This window comes from Nyctereutes procyonoides, unplaced genomic scaffold (assembly GCF_905146905.1).
Source record: "Nyctereutes procyonoides isolate TBG_1078 unplaced genomic scaffold, NYPRO_anot_genome, whole genome shotgun sequence".
NCBI lineage: Eukaryota > Metazoa > Chordata > Mammalia > Carnivora > Canidae > Nyctereutes > Nyctereutes procyonoides.
The window spans coordinates 1806015-1824462 of NW_026575151.1; the positions used below are offsets into that span (position 1 = coordinate 1806015).

General features: G+C 37.6%; 1 protein-coding gene across 6 annotated transcripts in view; it reads left to right on the top strand.

Moving 5' to 3' along the window:
• ABCG2 (ATP binding cassette subfamily G member 2 (Junior blood group)) overlaps positions 1–18123 on the top strand; it is a 142516-nt gene extending 124393 nt beyond the window's left edge. For all 6 annotated transcript variants that reach the window (XM_055313193.1, XM_055313189.1, XM_055313191.1 and 3 more), the window contains 7 exons: positions 202–284; positions 6061–6150; positions 7458–7582; positions 9050–9204; positions 15264–15353; positions 16205–16287; positions 17910–18123. In XM_055313193.1, coding sequence (XP_055169168.1) covers positions 202–284; positions 6061–6150; positions 7458–7582; positions 9050–9204; positions 15264–15353; positions 16205–16287; positions 17910–18057 — 774 coding nt within the window. In that variant the 3' untranslated portion in view covers positions 18058–18123. The remainder of the gene's footprint in view (positions 1–201; positions 285–6060; positions 6151–7457; positions 7583–9049; positions 9205–15263; positions 15354–16204; positions 16288–17909) is intronic.
• The last annotated feature ends 325 nt before the right edge of the window (positions 18124–18448 follow it).

Here is an 18448-nt window from a genome sequence, read left to right on the forward strand (position 1 = left end):
ATTTTTTAATTTAGAAAGGAGCCAAATAATATACACTCCCAAGGACTTTGGCTGAACCATTGGAAGTATTTATCTCAATGGAGAAATTGGATTATGTAGCCTTGTATTTTATAGTAATCAGTGGTGTGTTAGGTTCTTACCTTTTTTAAAAAAATTTTTTACCTTTAATTAAAACTTGTTTTTCTTTTTCTTTTTGAAAAGATAATTGTAACAGTCATCCTGGGATTGGTTTTAGGTGCCATTTTCTATGATCTAAAAAATGATTCTACAGGAATCCAGAATAGGTGAGTAAATTTGGATCTTGATTTTGATAAAGTGCTGTTACATCTTTCAAGCTTATGAAAATCCATGAAAAATTTGAGATAAGGGCAGCCCGGGTGGCTAGTGGTTTAGCACCGCCTTCAGCCCAGGGGCATGATCCTGGAGCCCCCGGATCGAGTCCCATGTCGGGCTCCCTGCACGGAGCCTGCTTTTCTCCCTGCCTGTGTCTCTGCACGCCCCCACCCCCTACCCCCACCCCATGCGGGTCTCTCATGAATAAATAAAATCTTAAAAAAAAAGAATTTGCGATAAGTACAGTGTAAAGTGAGGAATAGGATAAGTCAGTGAATTAAAAGCTGTATGCATATATGTGTGTGTGTGTATATATGGTGGTAATTTATACAGAATATACAGATAATTTTTACCTTCTTAACCAGTTTTAAGTGTACAGTTCAGTGGCATTAAATACATTCCCATCATTTTTTAAAAAGATTTTTTTTCTTCTTTTTCTTCTTTCTTTCTTTCTTTAGCTTGTAAACAGAGGGATGGGCGGAGGTGGGAGGTGGGAGGAGAGAGAGAGAGAGAGAGAGAGCATTTCAAGTAGACTCCGTGTTGAGTGCAGAGCTTGACACAGGGCTCAATCTCATAACCCTGAGATCATGACCTGAGCCAAAATTAAAAGTCAGACATTTAATGGACTGAGGCACCCAAGTGGCCTGATACATTCACATTACTGTGCAACTATCACAACCATCCAACTCCAGAACACTTCATCATCCCAAACTGTATTTCTGTACATATTGAAGAATAATTCCTCATTCTCCCTTTATTGCCTGGAAGAAATTATACTTCATTATACTTATTGTCTCTGAATTTGACTACTCTAGGTACTTAGATAAGTGGAATCATACAGTGTTTGTCCTTTGGTGACTAGCTTATTTTCCTTAGTATAATATCTTCAGGGTTCATCCATTTGTACCGAAAGGAAGGATTGCTTTCCTTTTCGAGGCTGAATAATATTCCACTGTATAGATACACCATATTTTGTTTATGCATTTATTTGTCCTTGGACACCTTTTTGGCTATTGTGAATGCTGGGGAGGAAGAATTTCCTTTGCTCTTCAAAGTTCATCCAGTAGGACCAAGAATCACATTGACATGATACAGATTAACAGGAGAAAATCAAATTTAATAGAATCTGTACAGGAAATCCACACAGACGTGCAAATTCCAAAAACAGACAATATAATGCTTATCTGAGTGAAGGAGAAGGGCGGGCAGAATCTGAGGATACAAAGGAGGAGAAAGACCTTACCTGGAAGATGGGAGATGATGGTTGGAAAACAAAGGTTGCCCTCTTTAGCAAATAAGTTTCTTAGGCAAAGAGGAATCTTTCTCAATAGCTTTCTTCCTGGTGTAGGCTCTCCTTTCCAATGTAAATTTAGGCAGTTGAGGGGGAGGTAAAAAGCTTTTCTTGAATCTACCAGGTCTTGATTCTTTTAAGTCAAAATAATCTTAGGTCAAAGTGACCTGCCTTGGAGCCTGCCTTTTGCCCCTAAGCAATGCTGCTATGAATGTGGATGTACAAATAAATATCTGTTTGAGTCTCTACTTTAAATTCTTTTGGTTTATACCTAGAAGTAGAATTACTGGATCATTTGGTAATTCTATTAAATATCCTGTCTTCCATAGCAGCTGTATCATTTTGCATTCCTACCAGCAGTACAAGGGTTTCAATTCCTTAACAACCTTACCAAACTTGTTATTATTTTTTTTCTTTTTAATAATAATAACCATTCTAATTGGTGTCAGGTGATACCTCATATGTTTTTTTTTTTTTAAGATTTTTATTTATTTATTCATGAGAGACAGAGAGAAGCAGAGACACAGGCAGAGGGAGAAGCAGGCTCCCCACAGGGAGCCCGACATGGGACTGATCCCACATGGGACTCAATCCCCGGTCTCCAGGATCACACCCTGAGCCTTAGGCAGCGCTAAACCGCTGCGCTGCAGGGGCTGCCCTCCTCCTGTGGTTTCTGATTTGCATTCACATAATGATTAGAGGTGTTGAGAACCTTTTCCTGTGCTTATTGGCCATTTGTGTATCCTCTCTGGAGAAATGTCTATTCAAATCCTTTGCCCATTTTTTTTTTTAAAGATTTTATTTATTTATTCATGAGACACACAGAGAGAGTCCAAGACATAGGCAGAAGGAGAAGCAGGCTCCCTGCGGGTAGCCTGATGCAGGACTGGATCCCAAGACCCTGGGATCACAATCTGAGCCAAAGGTAGAGGCTCAACTGCTGAGCCACCTAGATGCCACTCTTTGCCCATTTTTTGGTTAGATTTTTTAAATTGATTAACTGTAAGTGTCTTTCATATATTCCAAATATTAACCCCTTACCAAGGATAAATTTGCAAATATTTTCTGACATTCTATGGGTGGTCTTTTCACTGTTGAGAATGTCCTTTGATGCACAAATGTTTTAAATTTTGCTATAGTCCAGTTTATCTAATTTTTTTTCCTTTGTTGCTTGTGAATATTTTTTTTCTTCTATTTTTTGATTTGTTTGCCACGGAGAAGTTGATGACACTGAGGTTTTTCCAACTGTTATATGGTTAGCACTTATGGTTAGCACTTATATGGTTAGGACCTTACCGAATTCTAGTCATTATGTGCCCTTAAAAATATTTTTTCATGGTGAGACTTTGCAATGGGCTCTAGAATGCTCTGAATATATATGCTCAGCAATGCCAAAGACTGCAGAGTTCTTCATGTAGAAAGCTGTTTTGTGCCAGGCACTGTTCTCTGCTTTAAACCATGGACTCAGGCTTCTGCCCCAAGAGGTGGGGTTGTATTATTCCCATTTTACCATAAGGGTATAAAGAAAGTTGCAATAGCTTAAGTTGAATCTGTTTTGATGTCTGATTGTTTATGAAAGAATCAGCATAAAAGTCAATTCCTCACTCAAATAAAATAAAATGTAGTGGTTCTCTACATTGAGAATATTATGGCAGCTCATTTCCTGAATTATGTCACTGTTTTTCTCTTTACTTTCCCTGAAGGGTGTGTTATTCTCTCACACATTTCCAAGCTTGCTAGTGATTGGTGATTTGTACCCTCTGTAGATGCCATATTTTTACCAAGCACAGAATATAGGTCATAGGATCTATCACTTGTGGACCTTTTATGTTGTACAGTGAGAAGCATTTGCAAAAAGTGTTGGAAAACCTGTCCTCAACTGGAATTTTAAAGGGGAACTGGATATCTAACCATTAAAAATTTTTGTAGAAGAATCCAGAGAAATAAAGAAGACGTTTAGCAGCTTCTTCAAATGTTTTCTGGAGAAATAGGGCACTGAATCTATGTATGTATGTATGTATGTATTTATTTATTTATGATTTTATTTATTTATTCATGAGAGACACAGAGAGAGAGACAGGCAGAGACACAGGCAGAGGGAGAAGCAGGCTCCAAGCAGGGAGCTTGACATGGGACTTGATCCTGGGACCCCACGATCACGCCCTGGGCTGAAGGCGGGTGCTAAACTGCTGAGCCACCCGGGCTGCCCCCACTGAATTTATTTTATTTCGTACTTTTGACTTAAGCTTGCTGCTACTTTTTAATCATTTGAAATTGCTCAGGAGGCTAGTGGTTTGGTTCTATTGTTTGGGAATGAATTATCCCAGAGAAGTACTCTCTGCTCTTTCTTTAACCTGTATAACTGACAAGCTGAGGTTTATTCATATGTAGAGTATGAGCTTCTATTGTAGGGATAGCTAAGCAAATTAATGTATATTAAGAGAAAAGATGTTTTAAGAAATACTTGGATCGATAAGTAGATATTATAGGTGTGGATTACCAGCTTGAAAAGAATTAGAATATCTTAAATTCTCTAGGAATAAAAACTGTATTTACTATAAAATAAATCATATGGTTTAGAAGTAATGTCACTATCTACTAGTTCAGAATCATGATAAACACAACAGTATTGTTAGATATAAGGCTTAACAAATTGAGCTGAATTGTTGCACGTCCCATATTTATTTCTTCCTTCTTTTCTTTTTTCTTTTCTTTCTTTCTTTCTTTTTCTTTCTTTCTTTCTTTCTTTCTTTCTCTCTTTCTCTTTCTTTCTTGTTCTTTCATTCTTTTTTTTGCATGTCTTATATTTCTGAAATTAGCTTTTATTTTGATAGTAGGCTTCCTTATGTGGAGAAAGTTGCATAGGTCTGTGTATTAGGTCTGGCTATTTTCCATTCATTAATTATATAAACATTTACTTTTAAAATAGTCTGTTCTCTAAGTTATTTATTTTATTTATTTTTTGGTATTAAAAACAATTACTGGGATGCCTGGGTGGCTCAGTGGTTGAGCATATGCCTTTAGCTCAGGCCATGATCCCAGGGTCCCGGGATTGATTCTCACATCAGGCTCCCTACAGGGAGCCTGCTTCTCCCTCTGCCTATGTCTCTGCTTCTTTCTCTGTGTCTCTCATGAATAAATAAATAAAATCTTAAAACAACAACAATTAGTGAGTGTCAATGGACTTTTTTTGAGGGGCAGTACACTTTGGTTCATATTTTTATGTGTTCTTTCATTTTCGTGTCATTTAAATGATGGGTCACTTCAGTTCTTTCAAGTCACGATCCTTAGTGTCAATTAAATGGTTTGATTACGAAGGGAAGCCCAACACTGTTTCAGGAATGTTGGCATGCTTTCATAAAATGTGTATGTCCCTCAAAGTGTAGATTAACTGTGACTTTCCTTTTTAAGCCTTAATTATTTTACTGAGAAAAAAGCGTTAGTAGTCTTCCTTTTCTTACAGGCACATACCTGTATTTTTCCTTTATAAGCATCATTTTGTTTTCTTTTTTGAGCACATTGGAAACCATTTTGGCAATGGCTTATCAAGGATAACATCATGGCTCTTCTGACAGTTGTGTGATGGATATATATATATATATATATATATATATATATATATATATAATAAGGTATCGACCGAGGTTTTCCTCCACTGTAATTTTGCCTCTTCATGTTTTAGTTTCTTCTTTACCTTGAAAAGGTGGCTAGTAGAGGTTTTTGAGCTTTGTGGGCTTTATTTGGTTCACTGTTTCTCTGTTCATACACTAGATATGAACAGATACTTATTGTTTCTGTTAGTTTAAATTCAAGGTGGTAATATTTTTATGACCTATGTATTCATCAGCACAGACTGCCATCACAGTCATCCACAGCCTGGGTGGCTTAAACAACAGTCTAAAAAATAGGGTTAGATCAGGGTGCATCCATGGGCAGGTTCTAAAGAGACCTCTCTTCCCGGCTCACAGGTGGCTGGCTACCTTTTTGCTGTATCCTCACATGGCAGAGAGAGAGAGAAAGAGAGTGTGCTCAGGTGTTTCTCCCTTTTTTTTTAAGGGCACTAAATCCATCATGAAGCCCATACCTTCATGACCTCATCTAAATCTAATTACCTCCTAAATACACTGTCGCTAAATATCATCACATTGAGGATTTGTGCTTCAACATAGGAATTTGGGGAGAGGACACAGTTCAATCCATAGCAGTCCAGGACTGTGACTTCCAAACTATGCTCTGTGGAGTCCCAGGGGTACCATTGTGAACCCACAGAGATGATGGGGAGAAAGCAATGGGGCCATACTTCCCTCTGTTTTAACCAGAACAGTTTCTATTTAATGTTCTAAGGTATCATTTGAGGAGAGTTTTGTGGTTAGAAAAACTGATCTTAGAATGTTTAATTGACTGCAGTGTTTTTCTTTCCCTTTCTCTCATTGCAGATCAGGGGTGCTCTTCTTTCTGACGACCAACCAGTGTTTCAGCAGTGTGTCAGCTGTGGAGCTCCTTGTGGTTGAGAAGAAGCTTTTTATGTGAGTAGGTCTCTGTTCCAGGAACGGGGCTCTCCGGTATCAGGGGCTAATGGTCAGATTGGTCATATCTAGTATTGGGCCACAGCTTGGGTCCTGGGGATTGCCAATGATAATTGAGAACAAGCAGCCAGAGGTAAGAAGGACAATCATGAGCATGTGGGGCATGATACCAAGGGAAAAGAGAGTTCAAGGTTAAGGCAGAGCCAGCAAGTCCAAATGCTGCAGAAAAAGGAAGCAATAAAGGGGTAAAAAGGATCTTTTGTTTTTAGCAACTGAGAAGTCATGGTGGCCCTCACAGGAAAAGTTAGAGGGGCTTGGTAGAGAGAAAGTGGTGGGTTGAGCAGTAAATACAAGATGTGGAGGTCAAGTTGACAAAGAATGTGGTCCCAGCTTAGCCCTCAAATGGAAGGGGAATGGAAGAAGCCAAAGGGCAGCCTTCCAATAAATTAGGGGCTGTTTTGTTTCTTGTGTTTATCAAGGTTGGAAGAGATTTGCCCATATTTACACCCTGAGGAAAGGGAATCATTCCGGGGGAAAGAATGATATTAGGGGAGAAGTTTGGAATTACAGGAGGAAGATGTCAGGAAGAGGAAGGGATCTAGAGCCAAAAAGGGAAGAAAACAGGATTTGATAGCTGACAGGGATATGTGGTTGAAAGGTATGATTATTGAAGGAGGAAGTGCCATTTTCTTTTTTTATCATGAAAGTAGAAGTGATCCCAGGCTGCATTAAGAAGCTCAGAGGATAGCAGTGCCACCTTCTTCATAATCAGAAGTGGGGAGAAAGTAAAGCCTCTACCATAACTGAGCTCAGCTGCTAGAACGTTATTCTCTAAGGAGAGTCAGTGTTAGAAAAGGGGAAGGAGATGAAGATCTGCTCACTGGGAGTGGGTGCTCTAGGGGCAGAATGGATGGCATTCAAAGGGAGGGCTTTTTTTTTTTTTTTAAGATTTGATTAATTTATTTGAGAGAGAGTATGAGCAGGGGAGGGGCAGAAGGAGAGTAAGAAGCAGACCCCTCACTGAGCAGGGAGCCTGATGCAGGACTCAATCCCAGGACCCTGAGATCATGACCTGATTTGAAGGCAGACATGTAACTGACTGAGCCACTCAGGTGCCACTCAAAGGGGAGACTCGCACCCAAGATAGTGCCTGATGCTGACGGAATGGAAGGCTGGGGTTTGCCTCAAGGATGTGAGAAGCTGTAGTTATTAGAACCCTGGTGGTTGCAGAAATCGCAGGTAAGCAAGCAGTCTAACCTGGTCTCTGCCTTTTAAACTAATGTAGGATGAATTTTTCTTTTTTTTAGACATGAATATATCAGTGGATACTACAGAGTGTCATCTTATTTCTTTGGAAAACTGTTATCTGATTTACTACCCATGAGGATGTTACCAAGTATTATATTTACTTGTATAATATACTTCTTGTTAGGTAAGCAATATGACAAACGGTTTGTGTCTGTAGTTTTGGATATGAGGGCAAGCCGATTTCTTTTTACTAGCTTGTTTTTGGTTCTCAAACTTTAAACCAAGCTGGTGACATAAGGATACATCTATCCATTGTACATACTCTGAAATAACTGTTCTCTAAGGACACTTTTGTCAAGACTTGTCCCAAAATAGCTTTTTTTAAAAAAAAGATTTTATTTATTTGAGAGAGAGAGAGCATGAGCAGAGGAAGGGCAGAGGGAGAAGCAGACTCCCCACCAAACAGGGAGCCAGACATGGGACTCCATCCCAGGACCCTAGGATCATGACCTGAGCTGAAGGCAGATGCCCAACTGACTGAGCCACCCAGGCGCCCCCTCAAATAACTTTTAAAACTATTTATAAAGCTATATTTTACTGAAGGATACTATGTCATTTATAAATATGGAAAGAATTCCTAAAACTATTTGAGACTATGTTGGAAGAGCTGGGATAGTTATCACTCATTTGTATTTTTATTTGTGTGTGTATACATGTGTTTGTATGTAAAGATAGTGAAATATACTGATTTTTGGGGTTTCCTGGTTTAATACAAATGCTTGCTTGATAGGTAGTTAGACTCCTTTGCGCATTGTGTTTAGGTTTTACCATAGGCTCATTGTATCAGAATTTCCATATATTTTATTGATACACATAAATATATATACACACATCTGAAATATATATTTTAATTAAAAAATATTTAAGTAAAGCACTATAGAAGAAGATTCACTGATTGAGTTTAAGCTTCCTTTTTATATATAAGAAGTGTGTCATGAAGAATTAGGTTATAGAACCTAGATCCTCAGATTCTTGACTGGTGTTCTTATAGCTATTCCAGAATCTTCAGATTGTGTGACCCATGATATTAGTCCACACAGTTTGTAAAGTAGTTTTATGAAACTTATTTAACCCCACCCTCAATCCCAGAATTATATGGTGCTTTTTCTTGGGAGACTTGGAATATGGAGACATCCCTTCAGATATTGAAACCACTGGGAAGTCACATAATCTTCTTCCCAGTTTCTTTACTCAATGTAGTTATAGCAAACAGTCATGCGATTATGTCTACGTAAAACAAATATGCTCTTGACAAATTTCCTTCTTAGAAGAAAAGGCAGTAGAATTGTGACCAGATGTGTTGCTTGGACTTCTGCATCTCAGGCACTCAGAAATTGTTAATAATTACAAATAAAGGCACAGAGAGATGTTACACAGAAATGTGCTTATGCAACAAGTATAAAAAAGAAACTTTATTACAACTTTATATAGTAATATGGTAATTGGTGAGCCAAGGTGGTTGAATAGAGGATGAATTTTCTTTATTCTGGGATTAGTTTTTAAAAATATTGTACTGCTATTTGCACAATAACCAATCCCAAATACACAGTTACCTAGGCAATTGGATTTAGCCCCCTCTTTTCTTCCTAAGGATTGAAACCAGTTGTGGAAGCCTTCTTCATCATGATGTTTACCCTTATGATGGTGGCTTATTCAGCTAGTTCTATGGCGCTGGCCATAGCAGCAGGCCAGAGTGTGGTATCCATAGCAACTCTCCTCATGACCATAACCTTTGTGTTTATGATGGTGAGTAGAAACTGTGCTTTTATAAGAAGCATAGTTATTCCTTCCCACAAATTTACCTGTTACCTAAAACCTGCTTTGACAATTCTGTAAATGGGATTCTCTGCTTTAAGGAGGTCATGTATTGAAGTATTGCTTATATTAGAGAATGTATCGATTTTTCTGAACATTATCCAGCCTTTTTGACCACTGTTCTAATATAATAACTTTAGTTGATATTTTGTTACAAATGGTTTTTTAAAAGATGCTTCTTGGTGACACATAGTGAAACCTTGATAAACTAGAACTTCAAAAACTAAACTAGACTTTAAACCAAAGATTGCAACAAGAGATGAAGGGCACTATATCATAATAAAGGGGACAGTCTAACAAGAAGATCTAACAATTGCAAATATTTATGCTCCCAATATGGGAGCATCCAAATTAATAACAAACATATAGGAGCTCATTGATAATAATACAATAATAGTAGGGGACTTTAACATCCTGCTTACAGCAGTAGACAGATCCATCTAAGCAGAATATCAACAAATCATGGCTTTGAATGACAAACAACCAGATGGACTTAACAGATATATTTAGAACATTTCATCCTAAAGCAACAGAATACACATTCTTTTCAGGTGCACATGGGACATTCTTCAGAACAGATCACATACTGGGTCACAAATCAGGTCTCAACCAGTACCAAAAGACTGGGATCATTCCCTGCATATTTTTAGACCACAGTGCCTTTTTTTTTTTTAAAGATTTATTTATTTATTCATGAGCGACATGGACTGAGAGAGAGAGAGGCAGAGACGTAGGCAGAGGGAGAAGCAGGCTCATCTCAAGGAGCCTGATGCGGGACTCGATCCCGGATCCTGAGATCACAACATGAGCCGAAGGCAGGCACCCAACTGCTGAGCCACCCAGGCATCCCAGAACACAGTGCTTTGAAACTGGAATTCAATCACAAGACGAAATTTGGAAAGACCAAAAATACATGGAAACTAAAGAACATCCAACTAAAGAATGAATGGATCAATCAGAAAATTAAAAAGAAAAAATACATGGAAACAAATGAAAATGAAAATATGACAGTCCAAAACCTTCGGGATGCAGCAAAAGTGGTCATAAGAGGGAAGTACATAGCAATGCAGGCCTACCTCAAGAAGCAAGAAAAATCTAAAACAACTCAACCTTATACCTAAAGGAGCTATAACAACAAATGAAGCCTAAAGCCTGCAGAAAGAAGGAAATATTGAAGATGAGAGCAGAAATAAACAATATAGAAATTAAAAAACCCCCAGTAGAACAGATCAATGAAACCAGGAGCTGGTTCTTTGGAAAAAATAACAAAATTCATAAACCCATAACCAGACTTATCAATAACAAAAGAGAGAGGATCCAAATAAATCACAAATGAGAAGTAACAACCAACACCACAGAAATGCAAATGATTATAAGAGAATATTATGCAAAAATTTATGTCAACAAATTGGACAACCTAGAAGAAATGGACAAATTCCTAGAAACATATAAACTACCAAAACTGAAACAGGAAGAAATAGAAGACTTGAACAGACCTATAATTGGCAAAGAAATTGAATAAGTAATTAAAACTCTTGAAATGAACGAAACTCCAGGGCCAGATGACTTCACAGGGGAATTCTATCAAACATTTAAAGAAGAGTTAATCCTTATTCTTCTCAAACTATTCCAAAAGTAGAAATGGAAGAAAAACTTCCAAACTCTTTCTATGAGGCCAGTATTGCCCTGATTCCAAAACCAGACAAAGACTAAAAAAGAGAACTATAGGCCAGTATCACTGATGAACATGGGTGCAGAAATTCTCAATATGATACTAGTAAACAGAATCCAGCAGTACGTTAAAAGAATCATTTACCACGATCACATGGGATTTATTCCTGGGCTGCAGGGGTAGTTCAATATTTGTAAATAAATCAGCATGATTCACCACATTAATAAAAGCAAGGATAAGAACTATATGATCCTCTCAATTGATGCAGAAAAAGCATTTGACAAATAAAAGCATCCCTTCTTGATAAAAACCCCAACAAAGGAGGGATAGAGGGAACAGACCTCAACATCATAAAAGCCATATACAACAAATCTGCAGCCAGTATCATCCTCAATGGGGAAAAACAGCTTTTTCTCTATGGTCAGGAATGAGACAGGGATGTTCAGACTCACCACTGTTATTTAGCATAGCACTGGGAGTCCTAACCTCAGCAATTAGACAACAGAAAGAAAAAAAAGGCATCCAGATCAGCAAGGAAGAAGTCAACCTTTCACATTCACAGACAACATACTCTGTGGAATATCCAAGACTCCACCAAAAAATTGCTAGAACTGGTACCTGAATTCAGTAAAGTCTCAGGATTCAAAATCAATGTACAGAAATCTGTTGCATTTTTTTTTTAAAGATTTTATTTATTTATTCATGAGAGATGCAGAGAGAGAGGGAGAAGCAGACTTCCTGCAAGGAACCTGATGCAGGATTTGATCCCTGGGCCCTAGGATCATGCCTTGAGCCAGAGGCGGGTGCTCAGCCACTGAGCCACTCAGGCATCCCAAAATCCGTTGCATTTCTATACACCAATAATGAAGCAGCAGAAAGAGAAATGAAGGAATGGATCACATTTACAATTACACTCAAAACCATAAGATACCTAGGAATAAACCTAACTAAAGAGGTAAAAGGTCTGTACTCTGAAAACTATAGAACACTGATAAAAGAAATTGAGGATGACACAAAGAAATGGAAAGACATTTCATGCTCATGGGTTGGAAGAACAAATATTGTAAAAATGTCTATACTACCCAAAGAATTCTACACATTTAGTGCAATCCCCATCAAAATACCAATAGCATTTTTCACAGGGCTAGAAGAAACAATCCTAAAATGTATATGGAACCATAAAAGGCCCTGAATAGCCCAAGCAACCTTGAAAAGCAAAGCTGATGGTATCACGATTTCAGATTTCAAGTTATATTACAAAGCTGTAGTGATGCAGACAGCATGGTACTGACACAAAAATAGACACATAGATCAATAGAACAGAATAGAAAACCCAGAAATGAATCCACAACTATATGGTCCACTAATCTTTGACAAAGCAGGAAAGAATATCCAATGGCAAAGACAGTCTTCAACTAATAGTCCTGGGAAAACTGGACAGCTACATGCAAAAGAATGAAACTGGACCACTTTCTTATACTATACACAAAAATAAATTCAAAATGGATGAAAGACCTAAATGTGAGACAGGAAATCATTAAAATCCTAGAGAAGAACACAGGCAGTAACCTCATTGACATCAGCTGCAGCGCTTCTTACTAGATCCATCTCCTGAGGCAAGGGAAACACAAGCAAAATAAACTATTGGGACTACATCAAAGTAAGAAGCTTCTGCACAGTGAAGGAAACAAAACTAAAAGGCAACTGAAGGAAGATATTTGCAATTGACATCTGATAAAGGGTTAGTATCTAAAATACAGAAGAAACTTATAAAACCTTAACACCCAGAAACCAAATAATCCAGGCTAAAAATGGGCAAAAGACATGAATAGACGTTTTTCCAAAGAAGACATACAGATGGCCAACAGACACATGAAAAGATGCTCAGCATGATGAATCATCAGGAAAATACAAATTAAAACCACAATGAGATTTCACTTCACACCTGTCAGAAGCTAAAATTCACAACACCAGAAATGACAGGTGTTGGTGAGGATGTGGAGAAAGGGGAACCCTCTTACACTGTTGGTGGGAATGCAAGCTGGTGCTGCCACTCTGGAAAACACTATGGAGGTTCCTCAAAAAGTTAAAAATAGAACTACCCTATGATCCAGTAAATGCAGTACTAGGCATTTACCCAGAGGAAAAAAAAAATTACTGATTCGAAGGGATATCTGCACCCCTATGTTTATAGCAGTACTATCAACAAAATTAGGGATGCCTGGATGGCTCAGCGGTTGAGCCTTTGGCTCAGGTCATGATCCTGGGATCCGGGATCGAGTCCTGCATCAGGCTCCTTGTGGGGCGCCTGCTTCTCCTTCTGCCTATGTCTCTGCCCCTCTCTCTGTGTCTCTCATGAATAAATAAAATTTTTTTAAGATTTTCCAAATTATGGGAAGAGCTCAAATGTCAATTGACTGAGGAATGGATAAAAAGGATGTGGTGTATATACAGAATGGAATATTTCTTAGCCATATAAAAGAATGAAATCTTGCTATTTGTAATGATGTGGTTGGAGCTACAGAGTTTATGCTAAGTGAAATAAGTCAGAGGAAGACAAATACCATATGATTTCACTCATGTGGGGAATTTAAGAAGCAAAATAAACAATCATGGAGAAAAGAGAGGCAAACCAAGAAACAGATTGTTAACTACAGAGAACAATTGATAATTGCTAGAGGAGAGGTGGTTAGGGGGTTGGGTTAAATAGGTGATGAGTATTAAGGGCATACACTGGATGATGATAAGCACCAGATGTTGTATGGAAATGCTAAGTCACTAAATTGTACACCTGAAACTAATGTTATGGTGTATGTTAACTAACTGGAATTTAAATAAAAACTCCTAAAAAAAACACAAAACCCAGAAAAATTTTGATTATAAGATTCCCTCATAAAAATGGCAGGTTAATTACCCAACTTCTGGGCTAGTGTTAGAGAATTATTGACTCATTTAAGCATAACTTAGTGGTTTGGTTGGATCTACTCCTCTCTAAGGGTATAGCTAAGCTCTGTGAGAAAAAGTACAGTTTGCAGTGTGGGTAGTCTAGGTTGGGTTCCTCCTATATTTTGAAAAGAGATGTTTTAAAAATACTGAAAAGTTCCAAAGACCATACAATACTGTGTCTCCTCTTCTCTGGGTTCCTGATAATCTCATATACCAATATATTTCTGCTTACCCTTTTTTTTTTAATGGTTACTGAAGCCTAATCTTACATGTCCTTTAATTTTACATGTACATAGATGAATCAGTAGGTGAATCAACTAGTTAGTACCTTGCCCCCATGACATCGAGTGAACAAGAATACTTAGCCTATTTAGTTAATACATGTGTTCTTTCTGCTAAAGTAGGAATAGATGTCTTTAAAAGGAACATAATTAGCACAGTTTTTTGCCAGTTTGTCTTCCATTTCTGAGTCTGAAATCTTCCAGTTTAAACATTATTGAGAGAGTCATAAACCTAGCATATATTTTCTATAATATTATCCAATAAATAGTGAGGTGTCACCAATATGTAAGTTTTGTGTGATATATTTTAGATGCTTTACCTTGTTATTATTTAAAAGTTTATATATAGAACTTTTCAAACCAGTCCTAAAACCATATTTTACTCAGAGATGCTGTGTGTCCTATATTAGCAACTGGTTTAAGAACTTTAAGTTCAAAATATGTAGTCATGTCATTGTTATGTCTATCCCAGCATACCTACTGCCAGTTAGAAGTTTTACAGGAACTTCTTTTCTGTAGCCATCTGTTGCTGGAGTAGTCTGCCCTGGGATCTTCATTGTAATACTGCTTTTTGGCAGCTTTAAATCAAAGTATTCACTGTATTTTATGCTATACTTCACCACATTATTCTATATACCGGTTCCAGGTTCTGGGTTATTTTAAGCACTCATCCTGAACCTCAGATTATTTCTGTGGTCATGCAGAGAGAGCTTGCAAACCCTTGTAAAAAATCTTACTGTGTTTTGGAAATAGAGAGGGGCATGAGACGTTCAGGATATGTTCTGGTATGTTTATTGGTGTGAACATATAGTGGTTGTATCATTAGAACAGTCAGTACTCATTGACCTTTCATTATGTGCAGTTACTGAAAGTAAAAGCCTTGACAATTAAACGTCTTCCGATTAAATGAAATAATATTGTCATTCCTTTAGAACCTTAAACAGTCTCGAGTATAGAGAGGCATATGCATGCAAAGTGGTAAATCTTAGAAGAAATGTTTGTAAAGATTGTAGGGGACTCAAAAATTATTCTCTATAATTCTTCATGAAATCTCTTCACCAGGTCTGATTCTTGGTATTTGCTTTTTGTAGATATTTTCAGGGCTGTTGGTAAATCTCAGAACTGTTGGGCCTTGGCTCTCATGGCTTCAGTACTTAAGCATTCCTCGATATGGTTATGCGGTAAGTTTTTCTCATCTGTCATTGTGACTGGTTCATTGTTCCCAAACTAAGAACAACCAGAATAAAGCCTAACATCCTCATGTTCCCAGCCATGAACTGTCAGAGTCTCCCAGGGTTTTCATTTTAAGCGTAATGAAGAAGAATTTCACCTTGATAATCACCTGAGGTTTCCCCAGTCACCTTGCTGTCTGAGGGAGGGAAAGGTGGAAAGAGAACTCCTCGTGAAGGAGAAAGATTGACTAATTGATATAAAGAAATATAGTTGCATTTCAGTTCTATACGAAAATGGAGGATGGGAGCCTAGAATACATATTTTATATTGAAATTAGAAGAAAAAGAGCATATAATATAGCTACTGTGTTGGCTTTAGAAAGTTAATCAACTCCAAAGAAAAGTGTGCCCTAGTATAGTATAATTGGGTTTCTAACTCCCCAAAATTAGCACTGGTTTTGATGAAAATAAACAAGATTCCTACCAAAAATTAACAACAGTCATTGAATACTGCTGTGATTTTAATTACACTGCTTTGGGATTATAAAATTGGGGAAGAAGGAAGGAGCTATGGGTAGTATAGCCAGGGGTCTCCCCTCTTTGCCAAATACTATACTTCCTTGTTTTTAGAAGGCAAAATCCCAACCCTCGGCCACTCATTGCCAGGGAAAAGAATTTTCGTTGCTCTGGTGTGATGGAGACTGTGAATGTGAAGCTTTGTTTGTTTTTAGGAATATCAGTAAAAATTTAACCAGGAGGACATGACAATTCTTTTTTTTTTTTTTTGGACATGACAATTCTTTGGAAGCTTTTTGAAACTTAAAACTATTTACCTTGCCCCATCCCCCCTTGTGTTATAGGCTTTGCAGTATAATGAATTTTTGGGACAAAACTTCTGCCCAGGAGTCAATGTAACAACGAATAATACCTGTAGCTATGCAATGTAAGTTTGTACTCAGTGTCAGAATGGATTTGCTTACTATTGTGGGGTCATGTAGAAAGGCCTTTGGGACGCTTGGCTGGTGTGGTTCCTTTCACTGACCACTCTTAAGTTGTTGTACACCAGTGCACATCTCTTTGACATTCTACTATGGTCAAAATTATATTAAGTTGGAGAAATGTTTCTGATATGTTGTTCATTTAGGGCCTTTTAAAAGATTCTTAGTGGCTTTGATGGTGGGTTTTCGTTTTTATTTTCAGAACATCTGTGTTTCAAATGAGCTGCTTTGATGTTTTAGCGGCGTCTTGGAATATTGGAGTTGTATGGATTATGTGAATTGTACGGATCCATGAACCTCTGGCGTCCTGTAAGCCAGACCCATGGCCAGGAACAAGAGCTAAAAAGGCAGCAAGAGCAGAAGGGAGTGAACATTTTCCTGGAACACTCTCAGCACTTGTCTCTTTCTCCTGCATTTAAATATGAGACATTGTGAAATCGAAGTCTACGCAGCTATTTTTTTTTTTTCTTTTAGACTGACTTGGAATATCCTTATTAAAGGATCTATCCTCTAAAGAAAGAAACACAAGCTGGAAACCAGCATTCTCTTTTCTTTCATTAGTTAATGTATCAAAATCAAACCATTAACAATAATCATCGACAAGGAGAGTATTATTCAACTTTTAAAACAACATCCTCTGATTTTATTAAAATCTGCATTTCTGTTTTATTGACAATATGCAATAAATGGGACTTCTTTCTCAGCTGAACGAAATGTGTTTCTTTCTTTAGAGGATATATCCTTTAATAAGGATATTCCAAAACAGTCTAAAAGAAAAAAAATAGCTGTGTAGACTTCAATTTCACAATGTCTTGTATTTAAATGCAGGAGACAGGCTGTGCCAGGTGTTTTTAGTACAGGTGCTTTTCTAAACTGCTGCAGGGCTACTCCACCCTGCTCTACTTCAGCTACCACTGAGGCTTACACCTGATTAAGTGGGCTTGCTGGTGGTGTCTTGCAGCTGAGTATCTGCAGTGCTCAGCCCAGTCTTGGTGCAAGAGCTGATGGGACACAACGGTGGCAGGAAGCCCTTGCTCACTTCTTTTTCCAGTTTCAAAATTCTTAGCCCATTTTCGTTTGTATGGCTGCTTTGTGGGTGATAAATTCTAAAGAGAGCTTTGATCGTCTTGGTAAGGGCCTTCGATGTCATCTGTGAAGATGGAGATTTTCCCCATCTGGAGTGAGTGCAAAATTACTCAATGAATGTTTCTCCCCTTTAAAGACAGAAGCATATAGATCTGGAAACAAATCAATGTGCAGAAGACTAGCATCTTGGTTCAAAGTATGAGTCTGTGGACTTGGTCAAGTTCCTTAAACCTCAGTCTTTTCATCTTTTAAATGTGTGTAATATTTATCCCATTCAGTTGTTTTAGGGATTAGCTAAACTGTTATATTCAGATTGCTTAGGATTTCCTAGTGGATTTATAAGCACTCATCTCCTGTTACCTATTAAAAATGAAGACATAGTTATTTAAGTCTTGGTAACCTATAGATATGGTGTGAATTGATTGAGTAAATTTTACAGATGCTAAGAATGAAGTCATATTCTTTTCCTGTTGAATTTCAGATGTACTGGCGAAGAATTTTTGCTAAACCAGGGCATCGAGCTCTCCCCTTGGGGCCTGTGGAAGAATCACGTAGCCTTGGGATGCATGATTGTTATCTTCCTTACAATTGCCTACCTAAAATTGTTATTTCTTAAAAAATATTCTTAAATTCCTTTTTAATTTACATAATTGATTCACACATTAAAAAGGGAGCATCTTGATTTAAGTATTCAATGAAGTGTTTTTGTTGTCTTTTCATTTGGCATCATACTGTTGAGTAAGAATTGTTTTCAGCAGAAACATGCACAGGAACTGCGATGAACTGAATTACACATGAAAGAACCCAAGTCATAAATTAATGATATTATGAACTGCATATTAGTTCATCTAGTCATACAGTAACCACGGGGAGGCATTTGTTTAATTTATTGACCTAAAAGAGAATTGAATTCTAGGAACTTAAGACAAGTTATGAACATCTCTGGAATCAGTTTCCTCATCTTTAAATTGAGTAGAGGGTTCATTGCCCTCTAGCTCCAGTATTATATGAATCTATGAT